This window comes from Leptinotarsa decemlineata, unplaced genomic scaffold (genome assembly GCF_025532065.1).
Source record: "Leptinotarsa decemlineata unplaced genomic scaffold, Ldec_3_MD MMD2_tig00026336_RagTag_RagTag, whole genome shotgun sequence".
Taxonomy (NCBI): domain Eukaryota; kingdom Metazoa; phylum Arthropoda; class Insecta; order Coleoptera; family Chrysomelidae; genus Leptinotarsa; species Leptinotarsa decemlineata.
Genome location: NW_027412692.1, coordinates 1,972,651 through 1,990,412, shown reverse-complemented (window position 1 = coordinate 1,990,412; position 17,762 = coordinate 1,972,651). Strand labels below are relative to the sequence as shown.

General features: G+C 37.0%; 2 protein-coding genes across 4 annotated transcripts in view; both read right to left on the bottom strand.

The window, feature by feature from the left end:
* The window catches only part of DAAM (disheveled-associated activator of morphogenesis-like protein), a 256,447-nt gene that overhangs the window by 137,038 nt on the left and 101,647 nt on the right, over window positions 1-17,762 (bottom strand). The window contains exon 1 of one of the 3 annotated variants that reach the window (XM_074183213.1): window positions 12,607-12,625. The exons of the other annotated variants lie outside the window; for them this stretch is intronic. The gene's annotated coding sequence lies outside the window, so the exon portion shown is untranslated. Of the gene's footprint in view, window positions 1-12,606; window positions 12,626-17,762 lie in introns of those variants that run through there. 3 annotated transcript variants of the gene reach the window in all.
* LOC141485774 (uncharacterized) lies at window positions 2,229-5,501 on the bottom strand. Its single transcript, XM_074183240.1, has 2 exons — window positions 4,791-5,501; window positions 2,229-3,059 (listed from the first exon to the last, which is right to left on the bottom strand). The coding sequence occupies exons 1-2, from the start codon at window positions 5,157-5,159 to the stop codon at window positions 2,514-2,516; spliced, it is 915 nt and encodes a 304-aa protein (XP_074039341.1). The 5' UTR covers window positions 5,160-5,501; the 3' UTR covers window positions 2,229-2,513.

The following is a 17,762-nucleotide window of genomic DNA, read 5'->3' as shown; positions in this document are numbered from 1 at the left end:
GAAGTGTAAAAAATTCTCCGCTATCTGTTTGCGAAAAAGTTATAATTTTAAATGTATATGATTGCATAAAACACGATCACCCTAGTTTGTCTGTGCAAGAAAGTGTTGAGCGATGTGCCCGAATGACTGGAATTGGACAGTCCACGATTTTTAAATTATTGCGAGAAAGAAAGATATCAGGCCAGGTAAGTCCATGCAAGAGAAAATCAGGAAGACCAATAAAAATCTTAGATGAAGACACCAAATGTGACATTCGAAGAAAAGTTCATTCGTTTTATTTTAAAAAGGAAATACCCACTCTTGAAAAAATATTTATCGAGATAAGCCAAGATAACGATATTCCTTTGATATCCAGAAAACTTTTATGGAAAACTTTAAAAAGTATGAATTTTGCCTGGGAGAAGCACAATCGAAAGGCACTATTACTGGAAAGTGATGAAATTGTTTGCTGGAGACATGAATAACATGAATAACATTCTTGCTTTCACGCCACTCTTTGAAATCTTCATATTTTTTTGAATTATTTTCGGCAGTAAATCAACATTCGCTTCACATGATTCTTCCAATATTTCTAAAGAAGTTTGATTTTGTTCCTCAATTTCATCCATGGTTGTTGTAGAAGCGAACTCGCGAACACAAAAAACGTTGTTTATAATATTGTTGTGATTTTATTGAGCTGTTCCATGACAACACGAGGTTGGGATTTTTCTGTATAATTACGAGGTCCGTGGTTTGTTCTCTCCTTGAAATCAAAATGTAATCTTTCAGCGGGATTACGAAAAGTCTTGAACGACACACGGCCGATTTGCATATAACGGATTCGGTTGTTTTAATCCTCTGCTAGGCATCGGATTACAATATTCAACTTCATCAGTTATTTGCTACATATCGACCTATCAACGTTAATAACTATTTCAGTCTTCTACGCAGCTACAGAATTGATATTTATTCTCAATTGTATTTTCATTCATGGTTTGTATCATTTTAGGAAAGTAGACAATGAGGAGGTTATTTCAGATTAGGTTAAGTAAGGTTAGGCAAATTAGGTGAGTGGGTCCATCCGACTCTCCACTGGAAACCACGAAGGTTTATTGTGGCTCACACTGATTCAATTGCACCAAGTAAGTTCAACTTTTTAAAGAAGCCGATTAGTTCATTTGCTGGATGATATTTCAGGTCAGATGGCGAGAGTGGAACTTTGCCAAATACTGAAAACTTTATTTGGTTTGCGGTGGGATAGGCACGAAATATGTGCTATTTTGTCATCTGTTTTTCCGTTAATCAGCTGTCGCTCTCAGACGAACGACAAGTCTCAGAAGTTAAGAAATTTGTGCGAGCTAAGGACTAACGAGGTCTTACCTTACGAGGTCATCTTGCAAACAAAAATTGCATGAGAGATCCAGCTACAATGCAAGTCTCGTCATACAATGATACACACGCCGGTGTGCAAGCTTAAGTTATTCATTCCTGTTGTAGTCTAATAAAGGTTCGTTTACACCTGCGAGAAAAGTTGCGACATTTGTTGCGCAAATGGTGTTGCATAGTTTAAACACACAGATGCAAGTTTTGCTGACAGTTGGCTGCGAGTTATCGTGCGAGCTCTCGCGCGAGCCAGTGTCAGTGTTTGTTGCGACAGTTTTTGCGACATTTGCTATAAATCCGTTTACATGTGACAGCATTCAGTGCAATTCCAACTCGCGCAAGTAGACCGTGGTCAGTAGCTGTTCGAACATGCGACGAAGCAGACGCGTAAAAACTGCTGCTGCCGTTGTTTTAGTAGATTATTGGTTTAGAGAAAGACAGAAAAAAAGGAATAGGAGTGTCTGGGTTAGAAAATGGATTGAAAGAAGGCGAGATTTGGGAGCTTTTGCAACATTAGTTAATGAGTTACAAATAGAAGATTCACAACAGTTTAGGAATTTTATTAGGATGTCTGCTGTAGAGCTAGAGGAATTACTATCTCTTGTTGGGGCAAAAATTCAAAAAAAGGACACCATTTTAAGGGAATCGATATCAGCAAGTCACCGGCTGATAGTTACTCTGCGCTTTCTTGCCTCTGGTAAGTATAATGGCATGATTTTCTGACTGTAATTCTACATAATATTGTGTTTTAGGTGACTCGTATCATTCTTTGATGTATCTATTCAGAATCCCAGTATGCACCATAAGTAAATTTATACCGGAAGTGTGTGCAGCAATTTATGACAAAGTCAAAGAAAGGGTAATGAAGGTAAGGGTTTTCAAATTAGCATATGGAGTTTTATAAAATACTAATTATATGAATTGATAATTATTTAATAATTATTCAACTAACATAATATTAAAATATTCTAAACATAACCGGTTTCGATGTATACACTTTATTCGCAAAAGGATGTGAAAAATGAATTGATGTTTCTGTTACAAAGCAATACAACTATAGCTAAACAAAAAAATGTCCTAAAATCCCAGATAGTCATAGAGGAAAAAGAAGAATAATATAAAATATGGCATAAAAGATAAATTCAATAAGTTTAAAACAAAGTTGTTAACAAAGAAGATTTATGTCCTGGTTCTTCCTGCTGGTCCATTTGTTGAGTATGCGAATATGGCACTTGGTACTGTGGTGGATAAGACGACGAAGAGCCGTCGCTGCCATAAGGAGACGGGGTAGACCGCGCAGCTGGTTGGGGATAATGAAAGTGTAAGGGCCTAAAACGTTTGTAAACTAAACCAAGCGCTTCAGCTTCACCTATGTTTGTAATCGCTTCCATAACAATTTGTTTAAATATACGTTTATTAGCAGGGTTTTTGATCTGTCGCAGTTCTGAGGCACAGAAATCACCAAACACTTGTTCCTCATCATCTTTCTCACTAAGCTGTCGCATCGCTTGCTGAACATAGAGTGGCATTTCCTGAGAAGGTTTTATTTTTCTTTTCTTGACTGGAGGAGCTTGTATTTCTGCGTCTGTATCTGCTTGGGGCTCATTAATTGATGTAGAAGAGTCATCCATATATTCGTCCCCCAATCCCTCACCTTGCAACGTTTCATCGTTCTGCTTTTGCTTTGCTTTCATTGTCTGTAAAGTACAAGAGTACATGTATTTCTAATATTTGTTGGAAATCAATTTGTCGATTTCATTGTTTATTGTTTAATTTATCTAATGTAATTAATTCCATAGCGTAAAAGAGTCACAATTAAGTCACATCTATTAAATGGTGTGATAAGGTATGTAGACGGTTACATAAACTGTTGACAGTGTTTTTTTTGTTCTAGATGCCTGGAAGCAAAACTGAATGGGAAGAAATTGCTAAAGGATTTGATACCACATGGAATTTTCCAAATTGTATTGGTGCACTCGATGGCAAGCACATTGTAATGCAAGCACCTCCAAATAGTGGTAGCTTGTATTTCAATTATAAAGGAACCTACAGCATTGTCTTGCTCGCAATGGTGGATAGCTGTTACAATTTTACCTACATCGATGTTGGCTGCTGTGGAAGGATTTCTGATGGAGGGGTGTTTAACAATACTTCTCTAAAAGAAGGTATTGTGAACGAGGCCTTAGACCTACCAAATCATTCAGCATTGAGAGGGAGGCAGCGTCCAGTGCCGTATGTGATCGTTGCTGACGATGCTTTTGCATTAAGCACATACTTAATGAAACCGTACCCTTTCCGCGACCAACCTATTAAGCAACGTGTGTACAACTATAGGCTATCTCGATGCAGAAGAATAGTTGAAAATGTGTTTGGGTTGGCTGCAAATAGATTTAGAATTTTACGAAAGCCTATCCTTTTATGTCCTGAAAAAGTGAGGACTGTTGTGTTGGCAATATGCACGTTGCATAATTATCTAATGCAAGGAAAAGAGTCCGTTAAGAGGTATGCCCCCCTAGGAACATTTGACATGGAAGACAATGGTATCGTGACTGATGGATCCTGGCGTTCAGAAGGAGGTGTTCCTGATGGGAACTTACTTGCTCTACAGGCAACAAAAAGAAGAAACCACCCAAAGGCTGCAGATCTAGTTCGTACAGAGTTCACAGAGTATTTTTCATCTTCCCTAGGACAGGTTCACTGGCAATATAGGCATATTTAGATGTTTTACATGATAGGACCAAAAGTGATCCCAAATGTATTTTTTGTAAACAATGAAACTCTTTTGGCCCAGTTAATTGGTCAAAAAGTTCAAATACATTAGTATTAGATGTTACGGCTATTTTTCGGATGTATAAAACGAATATGCTCTAAAAACCACAATAATATCACTTTTTACGAAGAAGAAGACTTACCATATTTCACAAACCGAATGCTGTGCCCAAAAAAAAATCATTTTTGAAACTGAAAACATGGAAAACATACTGGCGTACTGAGAAATGTTTATACTGGGTTCATCTTGGACCCATGTTGTAAATTTTTATTTAGGTATTTTTGTTTTAAAAAATTATGGAAAAGTACTAATATTATTACAAAAAAGGACAACTTTGCTAAAACAAGTTCTATAAGCAAAACATTTATAAAGAATAATTTTTTTCATTTACGCTTTCAGTTTTTGCTACATGAAAATTATGTTCAAAAAAGACCATGTTTTCACCAAATGTTCCAAAGGCTGAAACAGATATTTACATTTAAAACATTTTTAGGTCGTAAGTCGCTCGAGAGTAATGTGGCGCGCTTGAATGGTTTGACTCTACCTACAGGTAGTACAATGTTAACGTCTCACCCTTACCCTTCAGACTTTGTAGCTTGTAAAGTAAATACCGCCCTTAACCACTAACCAGGCATAATTATAAAATATGTATACTTACAAAAGTACTAGATGTTGTAGGTACGTTCACATGAATGAATTTCAAAGCAGCAAAATACGGCCAATTGGACACATATACTTCATCCGTTGCTTGGCCTGATGTTTTCTTCTTTATCTTTTTCAATTCAGAGTTGTATTGACTACGTAAATTATGAATTTTTCTTTGTACTTCAGTTATATCAATATTCAGTTTCTCGCTAATATCACGGAACGCTTCGTGTTTTTTTACACGGTTTCTATAATCCTTCAATGTTACATGCCACAACAATTCATTTTCTTCATATAGGGTAATCAGTTTTTTTGTCTCCAAGTCTGACCATTTCTTAGTTTCATCAATTTTAGGAGGCAGTTCCATCTCGTCTTCTTCCATTAACAGCAACACACTACTACGACTATTTATAAGCCAAAACACAACATCAATGCACAACAAACTATGTTGAGACTCGGCAGATACAATCACTCACCACGTTAACTTGCAGACGACTGTCGCGAAATATCTCCCACGGTTTGATCGGGCGACACTGCAAGCGCGAGAAATTGCTAAGGCTGAGCTTCGTGTTTAGACTTGCAAGTTAAAGTGTCGGACACTCTGCCGGCCAGCTCGCGACACTCCTTGCGACAGCTGTCGCGACATTGGTTGCAGATCTGTTTACACTTGCAAGTTTGACTGTCAGACAGAAAACTCGCGCAATTTCTCGCAGATGTAAACGAACCTTAACGATAGTTGCTGACATACGCACGAATGATCCAAACATATGGATCGGTTGGGGACCGCGTCCACTTGGCCCGTATCGTTCGTCAGTTTTCGTCTGACTAGGTACGAATCGCGAACCGATCTCGTTCTGCTGGGATTTGATAGCGATCTGGTTCGAAAATAGTTACAATAATGTATTGAAATGTGTCTATTCTCATTCGAAAATAAGAAAAGTGGTGGTCAACGTCGATTTGAAGATGATGCCACAAATGAGAAAATTCACCAGACTACTTTCTTTTTGCGTGAATGGGATTCACCCACATTTCCTGTCTTCGTCGATTTCGTCTACGACTGATACGACGATTAATCAAAGGTGATAATTCCAAAGCGAAAAAGTCTTTATCAGAATAATCAAAAAACCCGTTTCGACGAGCCATCTCACCTACTACGAATCCGGACGAATACTTAGGCAATGAACGATGTGCATCGCACGACTTCATACGAACGATGTTCACACGAATTCGTTGCTTCGCAGTTTTTCGCTCCCAGTGGACCAACGGCAATAACGTCAAAAACTAACGAAAATTGGTAAATGAAACACAAACTATGTATTATTCATCTGAATTCATTGCATAACCTTCAATTTAAGCCACCTCCGAAATAATACATTTATGCCAACGAACAACTCAACCATCGAAACATTTTTAACGTATTTCTTGGAATCGACTTCGGCATTCGCTACGAATTCTCTTTTATTTCATCTATCGACTGAAAACGGGTCTCTGGAAGAGGTAGTTTGAGTTTTGGAAAGAAAATCGACCAGAGTCATATTAAGTGAATACGGTGGCTGTTAGATAGATTTAGTTGAATTCGTTCACAATGATAGAATTGTGAAATTGTGCGTCATCGGGGTGCATAACCCATAGATTTTCTTTCCACATATCTGGCAAGAATTCTGATTACACAACACCGCGGTGACAGACAAGAATTGTTAACCTAACCTCCACTTTTAATCGACTCTGATGACCTTTTTTTGGTTTCGACTTAGTCAGATGGCGCCATTCCGAAACTTGTTGGCTAATTTGCATATCAGGTTTGTACCGTTTCATGACTAAAAAATCGTTCAAAATGATACGAACTAATTCGTGAGACGTATGAATTTCTATGACTATCTCTCAAATCCAAAAGACGATTTTCAGTCACCATTTCCTTCACTTTAGCGATGTTGAATTCAGTTGAGGATGTTGATGGCCGACCAGAGTGAGGCAAACCTTCCACCATATCTAAATCGTTTTTAAATGCACTGTACCACTCAAACGCTCTTATGCAACATTTTCAGCGCTTCAGCACACGAAATTATATTTGAAATGCAAAATTTAAGACGAATGATTTGATCCTAATCCATTGTAAAAATCAAGAAAAACGTTCAAGGTTACTTTACAAAATTGAGTACTGTAAACAAAATTATTGACGGATGACACTTATCCGACACGAATATAAAAGGACAGTTGTGCCAACCTAGCTGCAAAAAGAATTTCGACAGTCCCTTCACATAGGCTTTTTAAATGATCGATTGCCAGAACATTTTGACAGAATGTACTTCGACGGATGTATAAAGTGGATTAGCCCACAATCCTGGTAGATGTTGCCAAAAGTCTGAAACCGTTCGCGAAGTCCAGATATTGATATGTAATGGACAACAGGGCGATCCGTTTGATAATAAGAAAAACTAAGACGTTTTCATTAAGCCACTCACTGAAAGAGTTGCTAGAATGCTAGAGGCTGATTAAAAGTTTTTAGTACTGCAAACTAGGAGTATCCTGAAAAATATGGAATCTACGAGAAGCCTACTTTCTCATTTCAATAGCCTTTACGTATTATATGTAGATAATTTGCCAACTATGGATAAGGTGGAATGGAAAATATACAGGGTGTAACTGAATAAGTGTAAAACATTTAAGGAGGTGATTCCTCATCGAAAAAAAGATAGGATCTTTCATATGAAGGAATTTCATTGGAGCATCCCTTGTTAAGATACAGACCCTTAAATTTGTATAACAATTTTTTTCACAAGCACTAAAAAAGTTACAATATTGAAATCAACCTGACGTTTTGTACTACCAAATTGACACTTAGCAAGAAATTTATTTGGTTTACCCCATGGTTGTAAGAGGTGGAAAACGCAACCCCTAAAATTTATTTCCAATATAACTTTTTGTCTTTTCATTTGTTTACCATTTAAAAATTTATTTCCAATAGCATGTTTCATTCTGAACAAAAAATGCCTCTTGGGTTTTTTGCCCAAAATAAACCAGTTTGCAGCAAAAAATTATTTTACGAACAACTACAGAGATACATCGTCATACATGCGAAAATACGAAACTAATCTATCTAGTAGGTCGCTATTAGCGATAGTGACAAAAAATTGGTATGACGCAGTTAGTTTGTGAATTTTCGAAATTGAATCAATACTGATTGTGTGTTGTTGTTCTGTTCTTAATTTGTTACTTTAATAATTCACTTGTTATTAAAATGGCATACACAAATGAGGAAATGGCTGATATGCATTACGTTTACGGTCTGTCGCAGGGGAATGGGTTAGAAGCTTCTAGAAGATATGCTGAAATGTATCCTCAACGGCAGCATCCTTCACATGGAATGTGTATTTGCTCGACTTCATCAACGATTACGAGAATATGGTTCATTCGACAAAAGAACGCGGGATTGTGGTCACCACCACAGCTTGAGAAAGCATTACTTAATTTCATTGAAGAACAACCTACTACCAGTACTAGAAAGATTGCTTTTCAGCTAAATGTTGTTCATATGACGGTATTCCGAATTTTAAAGGAACAACTCTTCTACCCTTACCATCTGCAACGAGTACAGGCACTGTTACCGCGAGTCCTACTCGCGAGACTTTCCGAACTGTCTTGAATTTTGCAATTGGATGCTGGAAATGATTAGAAGAAATTGTGACTTTCTCAAGACGATGGAATTCACAGACGAATGTAGTTTTTCTCAGGATAAGATTATTAATTCCCGTAATTACCACATATGAGCTGATGAAAACCCTCACTAATCATCAAGAACAGTTTTCTCTTAACGTGTGGCTTGAAGTTATTGGGGATGATTCAATTGGGCCTCATTTTCTACATCCTCAATTAAATGGTGAGCCATACGTTCAATTTTTAAGAGAACTTCATCCAGTACTGCTGGAGGGAGTTCCTTTGGGTGTCAGAAGGAATATGTTTTTTATGCATGATGGGGCTCCCGCCTATTTCAGTCAAGTAGCACGTCAGCATTTAACTGAAACGTATGCAAATCAGTGGAGGCGGACCACAGAACTGGCCCGCTCAATCCCCGGATCTCAATCCTCTCGATTTCTCTATTTGGGGCCATTTACAGCATTTGGTTTATCGTACTCCTGTTCGCGATGTAGAGGACTTAAGAAACCGCATCTTCGATGCGTGCAGGGTAATCAGAGAGACTCCAGAAATATTTGAGCGAATACGTGGTTCAATGCGCCGACGTCTAGACGCATGCGTAATATCTGAAGGTAGATATATTGAACATTTACTATGATTTCTACATGTTGGGTGTTTTGTTATTAATAAATTAGTTTTGTTTATTACCCTTTAATCGCTTAATGCAGGTACTAACTACGAAATAACAATAAATCCAGTTCGCATTTATGACGATGTATCTCTGTAGTTGTTCGTAAAATAATGTTTTGCTGCGAACTGGTTTATTTTGGGCATAAAAACCATGAGACATTTTTTGTTCAGAATGAAACAGGCTACCGGAAATGAATTTTTAAATGGTAAACAAATAATAGGACAAAAAGTTACATTGGAAATAAATTTTAGGGGTTGCGTTTTCCACCCCTTACGAACATGGGGTAAAACAAATAAATTACTGGCTAAGTGTCTTTTTGGTAGAACAAAACGTCAGGTTAATTTCAATATTGTAACTTTTTCAGTGCTTGTGAAAAAAATTGTTATACACATTTTATGTGTCCCCTTTGAGGGGCTGTATCTTAACAAGGGATGCTCCAATGAAATTTCTTTATATGAAAGATCCTATCTTGTTTTCGATGAGGAATCACCTCCTTGAATGTTTTACACTTTTTCAGTTACACCCTGTATTTTGGGTCTGGATCAACATCAGCAACCAAAAGCCAGGTCTTTATGGCTTGTGAAGACATTATTTTTCGGATCACAGTTTTGGAAGTAGAACCGCAAGTAAAAGAGTTGATTAATGAAGAGAGAAATGATGATTTCTATGTTTTTTACCTTTTAATTTTTCTCTTTTCATTATGATTTCCTACCACGTAGTACCGGCTACATCCATCAAATTATTGAGTCGATTATTGATTCAAATAGATCTATCATGAACCTAGAAGAAATTATATTTAAAATCAAGTGGGAAGTGAAAAGTTTCAAAACTTTTGAAATTCCGGTGAGCCGTTATGAAAGAGATAATTAAAAACCAGACAACAAAATGATTCTGAAAGCTATATCGAAACATATACCTCTCTACCAACATCTCTACCAACGTACCAACACATCAGGTTTTGGTTAATACCTGTCGGGAAACAACTACTTCCCAACTGAAACCACGATCGACATTGTATTATATCCGACACAGTATTTTTCAATACGTATGTTTCTCTCCACGGTACAGTTCTCAAACTTATTTTGATTTATGTTAGATTATTGAGACATGGGATGTTTCTTCCGGGATTGGAGTTCACGAGATAGAGGTGATACTATTCAACAAATTTTTTTTCAGACGAAAATTCCCAAGCACACTACTTTTTGGATCGGATCTTTCCTGCATTGATGAGAGCTAATACCACGAAACCGGAAAATGCTCATTGAAAAATAATAAGTCAGGGTACCATTGGAAGCGGAATTGAACGCCAATCAAAATGATATGCCACTTGACTTCCCTTCCCATTTAAAATTCTTAGACTTCCTCCTACGGGTTTGAACCAAGAGGACTATATACCAAATCGAATGGTATAGGGCATCGGGGGACTACGAGTACTATAGGATTCACATGAATAATTTGAACTATTGTACGAGTTTACAAAGTAGTCACAATGTTACAACATCAGAACTTCGTTTCCATTGATAAAATCAAACCGAATCCTATAGATAAACATTCATACAATGAGGAACTGAAACAAACCTCATGTAATTTCACAATAATTATTCTTACTGTTTGCATAAACAAACCACAATCCATCTTTGGTGTATCCATGTCTTACAAAATCGGCACATTTATGTAACGTCATCTTTCAAGCATAGTACGAAAAGGAAAACGAAATACCATTGACCATATCGAAATTATTAATGATGCATTGGCAATTAAAACGGATTGTGACAAAATCATTTGTTCTACTTCCACAACTGTTTGGGTTAGTGACATTAATAAAAGAAATCTATCAAAGTCAAGTCATCAATGCAAGACTCCTTCGTTTTTTCAATTAGTTTCCCTCCATTATTATGCATTGGAGCGTTTGTTACGAACCATTATACCTGCACTTATACCATGCCTTGAAACAAGAGCATATTGTCCTACACAGGAAGAAGCTATTTAGATTGGGTATCCTTTTAAGTAGCAACATAAACATTATATTTTTCATTTGATGTTATGGCACCTATCTAGGGCGTGTAGTCAAGATGTCGTTTATTGTGACAACGCCATTTATGTTCTACACTATTAACCTATTTAGCGGTTTAGTGGAATGAATATCAATACTTTAGGAAGTCCTCTAGTACCAATACAGTGAAATTTAACCAACACTGAAAGTTTTTTCAAAACAATCAGTTGAATACGTAACCATTTTCAACTACCATTATTTTTCATCGAAATGCAATAACATGGTTAATATTATTTCTTTAAAAAAAAATCTGAAAAAATCTCAAATTTGTCTACATTTCATTGAATTTTGAAGAAATGTCACTATAATTTCTGTAAAATTCAACACTCTGCTTTTATAAATACGTTTCCTCCATTATTAAATTTATGCTTATACTCTGGTCAAGAAATGTCTTCCAGGTCAAACTTTTTTTTTCGCCTCCGAAAAAATGAACAGAATGGATTTCTATTGGAAAAATAACATATATTATATGTTAAAAACATATTTCTAACAAAAATCTATTTTGAAACCTTCTGAAAATAGCTCTCAGATTGGTGCCTATGCGAAAGTAGCGCTGTACATTGGATTTGAAACGCTTGAGATTAAATCCATTCAGAAAAAGGTTCTCAGGAAGGTTATTCCACATGAACGCAGTCCTCCAGAAGAAAAGTTTCTTAAACAGTGAAGTTCGAGGTGTACTGAGTTGAACCTCAAAACGATGACCAGCCACATTCCGTCGCGTATTTCTGATATGTATCGCTCTTGGTGGAATCAAATGTGCCAAGTCACTTGAACACTTCCCGTGAAAGTATCTATATGAGAGAGACAAGTCTCCAACCTTCCTTGGATGTTCCAGGCTATCAAGGTTGTACTTGATGTTCGCGTCTCCAATTAGGCGGATGGCTCTTTTCTGGATGGAATCCAGCATCTTCAGGAAATGTTTAGGGGCAGAGCTCCATACATGAGAACAATACTCCAAAGAAGATCTGATCTGAGCTTTATAAAGCATCAAAAGTTGCTGAGGTGTGTACAGTTTTCTGGTTCGGAAGAGTGTTCCAAGACTTTGGGAAGCAGCCTTTGCTGCTGACGGTCAGTTCTTCCGTCATCCAACGCACCGTCTGACTTCTATGTTCTAGAAACGTTCTACAATTTGATTTGAATAGAAAGAATCCATTGTTGGCTATTTCATGAAGCACTAACTTGAAATTGGTACTAAGGAAGTTGAATTTAATTTACTCCTGAAGTTGCTCCACCTTCTTATGAAGCTTACTTGATTGGCAAATGGCGTATCAAAGAGTATGTGTGAGTTATATTTGTGTTGGATTCATACGCTAACAGATTCCAATCCTACCTTATCAAAACTACAAAAAGAGGCAAAAAAAAATTTATATCGTATATATCGCATGGGCACTATTTTTATACCAACTGAATAACAAAGATAAAGCCTATTTTGCGACTCCTCCCACCACTTACATTTTGGATACTCTTCCAACTCCAGTCAGACATACCAAACACCATAAAACACTTTGTTCAATGGAACACACTCTAACTTACTGATATCAACTCACAGATGTATTTTATCTGCGATCTTATCGCCATTCATCTATGAAAGACTAATCATTATGAAAAAATTCAACAAACATCGAGACAGAAGACGATGCATCGCTCTTTATCTTCCATGCATTATTAAATGATTCAGTGCCTATCTCGTGCAAACAGCAATCTCATATCGTTGAAAAACACGGCATTTCCGTAACCAGGTTCCAGAATAAATTTATTTCCCAGAATAAGCGCGGCAGAACCTTGAATTCACCGCAACACCATAATTGGTACACATTCTTCAATAAATCCGTGGAATAGGATGTACGCATTCTCATTGTCGATGTTATCGACAAGTTTTTATCCCAAGTTCAACAAATTAATGTCAATGGTTTCGATGCAGAAATTATTTATTGATTTCTGATTTATCAGTTCCAATTAATTCATTCATTCGTCTTTTCTTAGTATTATTTGAAGTTTCCTTCAATTACCTCTCTCTGTGAGGGAGCAATTGGAAGTCCAGATGATTTTTGAATAGTATATAAAATACCAGATTTCTTACGTGACTACATCAATATATAAAAATTTGGGAAACTAGAATAAAAAAATTTTAAACTACAGAAAGGAGAAAAGCATGTATATCGTTTCTAGGCATACTCCTTCAGCAGGCAACGGTGAACTCTAAAGCAAATTCAAATCCAAGATAGAGTGGATGTAAACATCGACATGCCCTACGCACGTGATATTGAAAATCCCAAGAATTGGCCAGGGTCGTATTCAGAACCAACATCTTGTTGATCTCAAATGCTATATCATACTTAGGAAAACTTTTTTATAACGAGTGAAATGCGCAAGTTTTGCAGTTTAACGGAAAAAATGCAGATAATATGTGTAATATAAAAAGATTTTCATTGGATTTTTCACAGCACACTCAAGCATTATATGAAAAGAGACGTAATTATTTTTTTATTGATAATTTTTATTTTATGTAAAATCAAAAGGAATATTAATCAAATTTATTCAACTGGATGAATTTGTCTCTTCATCAGTAGTGTCATCCCCACCAATCTGAATTATCAGTGGCTCGATTTGTGCCTCTATTATGTTATCAAGCTTCCACATCTTTGTCTCGACTTCCGATATCATATGCCGAACACACTTCTCCCATTTCTCCGATATGACTCTTTTCAAAGCCTCATCAAAAAGTACTTTGAGATCTGCAAATTTGAACGTGGTGTTATGCTGAGCTACAAAATTCTTCACATCCGCTCATATAACCCCGATGGGATTGAGCTCGCAGTGGTATGGAGGCAGACGAAGGACAATTTTGTTTTGACCTGCTGCCATCTCATCGACTATATATTTTTGGTATTCAAGCTTGCGCTCCTTGACAATTTTTAGTAGCTGTACTCTTAGCATTGAGTCTTCAAAGCTAATATTCTTTGCTCGCAGCCAATTTTGGATTTCAACCTTCTTTGAAAACGTTGTCGGTATCTTCTCTAACCGTCGCGAATGATAAGGTGCATTGTCCATTACAATCACAGCATTATCCTCCAGATGGGGTAGAACTTTGGAAAATCACTGTTTGAAATATTCACCGTTCATTTCTTCGACTCGAAACACCACAGCCTTTCAGCAACAAACCCATTCTCATTGCCGATGTGACAAGTAATAAGCCGTTTTCCTTTATCTGAAATTATGGAGAGATATATAAGTAAATAAAACAAATACGAGGGTTACTTTTTATATATTGACATTGAGGCAGGTCTTAATATAAATATAAGTTTACCTGATGGATTTGTTAATCCGGTGGATAGTCCATCTAAAAAGGCCCTCCTAGATGAGGTCACAGTTTCATTGTCCCATACTTTAGGGGTAGTATGACCAGCATTAACCCAGGTTTCATCCATATAATAAATTGTTCTCTGTTGTTTCTATAATATTTGATTTTGGTCAAATACTCTCTCCTCCATAACACAATTTCCTCTCTATCCAATAATAAACTATTGCGCCCTCGTTTTTTCCATACAAAATTCAAATGTTTCAATACTTTATGGAATGTTGTCTGCTTAAAACTTGGCAATGAAACATTTTCATTTATTTCTGTGAGTACTTTGTCTATCGTGGGTATTTCATTTCTGAAAAAGTACTCATGCACTTTCCTCCTGATTGCATGTTTATCAGCATCATCTATTGATTTTATAATGATTTGAAGATTCTGATTTGTATTCGGTTTGGAAAATGTATGATTTTGTTTATATTGCCGTAAAACATTGTAAATCGAAGCGAAACACACTCCAATTTTATCGGAAACTTTCGATACGACTTCGTCAACAGTCGATGTCTCAATTTTTTCCATCTCTTTCTTGAACACATTTGGAATCACTTCTTTCATCTCAACACTCAAATGTCTTTTTTTGTATCGTTTCCTGGCTGGACTCAGAGGATAGCTCACAGTATCATCAGCAGTGTCTGTACTGGACATTTCGGAAAACAATTTTAAACAATATACTATAACGCACACCACACAAACACGCAAACGACTGATTACAACCCTGTGCTGGTACCGAACTCGTACCAAGAAAGGAATTCACCAATGCCCTTTCCATCTGACACTGGGCGATCACGTGAACATCACGCTTCGGTTTTGTTTTGTTTTACTCTATCTTGGATTTGGATAGACTTTAGTAGTTCTGATTCTTGCCTCTGGCTGAGGAAATCTTTGAATGTTCAATGAAAAAACCTGTCAAGCATGCATGCATCCATTTTAATTTTCAAACACTCACTTCTACACCGGAATAAAAACACTGTTTTTGACGGGCTTTTCGCTAACCAAGTCAGCACCATCAGAAGATGACTGAAACTGTATTTGCAACTAAGTCACACTGAGGCTGGGGGGCATGAAAATCGCGACAGACGAGCGACGGTGACCGGGGGGGGAGGCGGCGCAGCACGGGGTGATGAAGAGAAGTATTTTGCGTAGGCACGAAACTTTGGTTGGTCAGTCGTGCTGGAGTAGAGTTGTGAGCAACATGTCATGTCATCGTAACACAAGTTTACGTCGAAGAGAACTATTGGAGGAAGTCTACCAATGAGAAGGTAGTTACTATTACCTACAGATGGTGTCCATTGAGTTAATGAAGGAAGAAGTAATTTTGGCGAATTCTCTTCCCTTCATTACGAGATAAGGTAAACATTTTTACTGTCCATTTGAGCAGATTCTGACAAAATACACGAGATGACTTCCTTATTATCAATTGCCATTTGGTATTGGAATTCTAATATTTTTCTACATAACACTAATAATCGCGATCGACCTAATCACACTAGTTTGTTCTTGTCGCTTCCGCGCCGCCATCGCTCTCCTTACTTCCGTGCATCGCTCGATCACCCTGCCCCACCCCCGCTCATTTCGTGCGCGTCACCTATACTGTAGATGTTTTTGTATGCATCGCCACCGTTGAGCCGTCGTGTCGCTTCGCTATCGCTCAGCTATTGCCATTTTCGTGTCCTAAGCCTAAGAAACTGCAACTCATGCCAATGGTTTTGAACCTTTCCTACATAAGTTCATCCATATCGATCTTGATAACATTCATCAAAAAGACCGGTGTGGAAAAAGTTCATTCAAATCGACCCAGAAAGCACTAATCAAAAGAATCAAGCGGAACACACACGGATTACTCAAGACCTCTGAAACTTTGAAGCGAAGAAATTCAAAATTGTCGTAGAAGATTGAATATCTGGGAGTTATATTAGCTTCCATGCTGACCTGGAATCAACATTTCTGAAGAATAAAGATGAGAGCAGAGGTAGCTCTGAAACAAACACACCTACGGAAGGCCATGAGAGCTAGTCTCAGCCATAACATATTATAGCTATACGTAATGGTAATTAAACACTTGGAAACATCTTTGAGGTGGTAGTCAATGATTAGATGCCTTAAAAATATTATATTTGATGTAAGCCAAACGCATAACTCTACAAAATTTGAAAAAAGTAATAGGTACAATTTTTTATCACTTATAAACAGATAGGTGTTTTGGGACTTCTTGATTGGTTTCAAGAAATATTGCGGTAACGAAAGTTCTTCTTCTTCTTTTCGAATATCCACCTTGTATAAAACTAATGGTTCAAATCAGTGGGATTTATGTTTATTTCAAAGTGACACGAACATGCTAGGAATGTTCATAAAAAACAAAGAGTTTATGAAAATCACTGCAATTATTCAACCTAATGATCGATCTAGTTATGAAAAGCTAAAATTATTACCTCGTTCGTTCGCCTTGAACGACACCACACCGGCTTCTTTATTGAATTGTATTGGATAATGCCTGGAAATTTCTCTTCAGTGACGTGCAAGATCTAGTCAAACTCACCTGAAAAAAAAATATTTGATCGAAATCACAATGGTTGTTACAAAACAATAAAGAGTATGTTTCTCAATAATATGCCTATATTTGGTTAGATTTCGTACAAGTTATCGCGCGTTAAAAAAGCAAATCTTAGTCTGAATTTCACTAGTTCATACTTCCATTGTCTAATATTTAAAATGATTTGAAATCCCTGAAACAACTAAAAGAAGAATTAAAAATAAATAGCTGTAAATAACAATTATTTTGAGCAAAAAAATCTAAAATGAAATAATAGTGAAATGAAATACAAATATAAATAATACAATTGAACAAAAATGAAAAATAAAGATATACAAAATGAAAATAAAGGTAAAAATAAAAAAGTTAAGAGATTTCAAGGCGAAGTTAGTTCACGACCTTTCGATTTTTAGTATCCACAATCGTCTTCGGGTGATGACTGGACTGATTCCTCCGAGAGATGACTATTTATGGGTCGTTCGAGTACTTTCACTTATCCCCGCTTTCCATTTTTCCGCTTCACTGGTTCCGTGGGAGATGACCGTTTGACGGGAGTTGGCTATTTTTCGCTTGATGATGGGTTCCCTTTTGTTGCGTATTTCTACGCTGGCTTGGCTGAATACGTTGTTGGACAGCATGTATTCGGCTTCCTCGAATTTTTTCCTAAACCAATGTTCCTCTCTGTGTAAGATCTCGGCTTGGGCCCACTCGATGTTGTGT